We start from the raw sequence: 379 nt of genomic DNA, 5'->3' as shown, positions 1-379 counted from the left end.
CACCCCCCGTCCCCTGCCAGCCCCTCCTTGCTGCTGCTGTTGCTGTTGCTGCTGCTGCTGCAGCAGTTGCCGCCTCAGTATTTCTCTGTACTGCGGACTCATGTTTGCCATGCTGGGGTTGTGGCCGGGGTTCATGATGTTTATCGCTTGTCCCTGGGGATTCAGAGCTCCTATCCCTTGCTGCTGGGGAGGAACGCTGGGTCTCTGCACTCCCGCTTGCATCGCGTTCATGTTCTGCAATCCTGCCTGAGCGTGCATGCTCGGCTGCTGCATGCCGGTCTGCGGCTGCTGCATCCCAGGCTGGGGCTGGATGCCGGCTTGCGGCTGCATCCCGGGCTGGTTAGCCACGTATTTGGCTGTTCTTTGCTTTATAAAAGCT

The 379-nt window shown here is 59.9% G+C and overlaps 1 protein-coding gene across 1 annotated transcript in view; it reads right to left on the bottom strand.

Annotated features, from left to right (window-relative positions):
• Window positions 1-372, bottom strand: part of LOC104530082 (CREB-binding protein-like) — a gene marked incomplete at its 5' end in the record, with an annotated part of 1,034 nt that extends 662 nt beyond the window's left edge. Inside the window, 2 exon segments of the mRNA XM_010174562.2 lie at window positions 1-8; window positions 10-372. The exon segment at window positions 1-8 is cut by the window's left edge and continues 662 nt beyond it. Of these exon segments, the coding sequence (XP_010172864.2) occupies window positions 1-8; window positions 10-372 (371 nt within the window).
• Window positions 373-379: the final 7 nt, after the last annotated feature.

This window comes from Antrostomus carolinensis, unplaced genomic scaffold (assembly GCF_000700745.2).
Source record: "Antrostomus carolinensis isolate BGI_N321 unplaced genomic scaffold, ASM70074v2 scaffold29148, whole genome shotgun sequence".
Taxonomy (NCBI): Eukaryota; Metazoa; Chordata; class Aves; order Caprimulgiformes; family Caprimulgidae; genus Antrostomus; species Antrostomus carolinensis.
The sequence above is the reverse complement of the archived record's forward strand: the minus strand, read 5'-3'. Positions and strand labels throughout refer to the sequence as shown.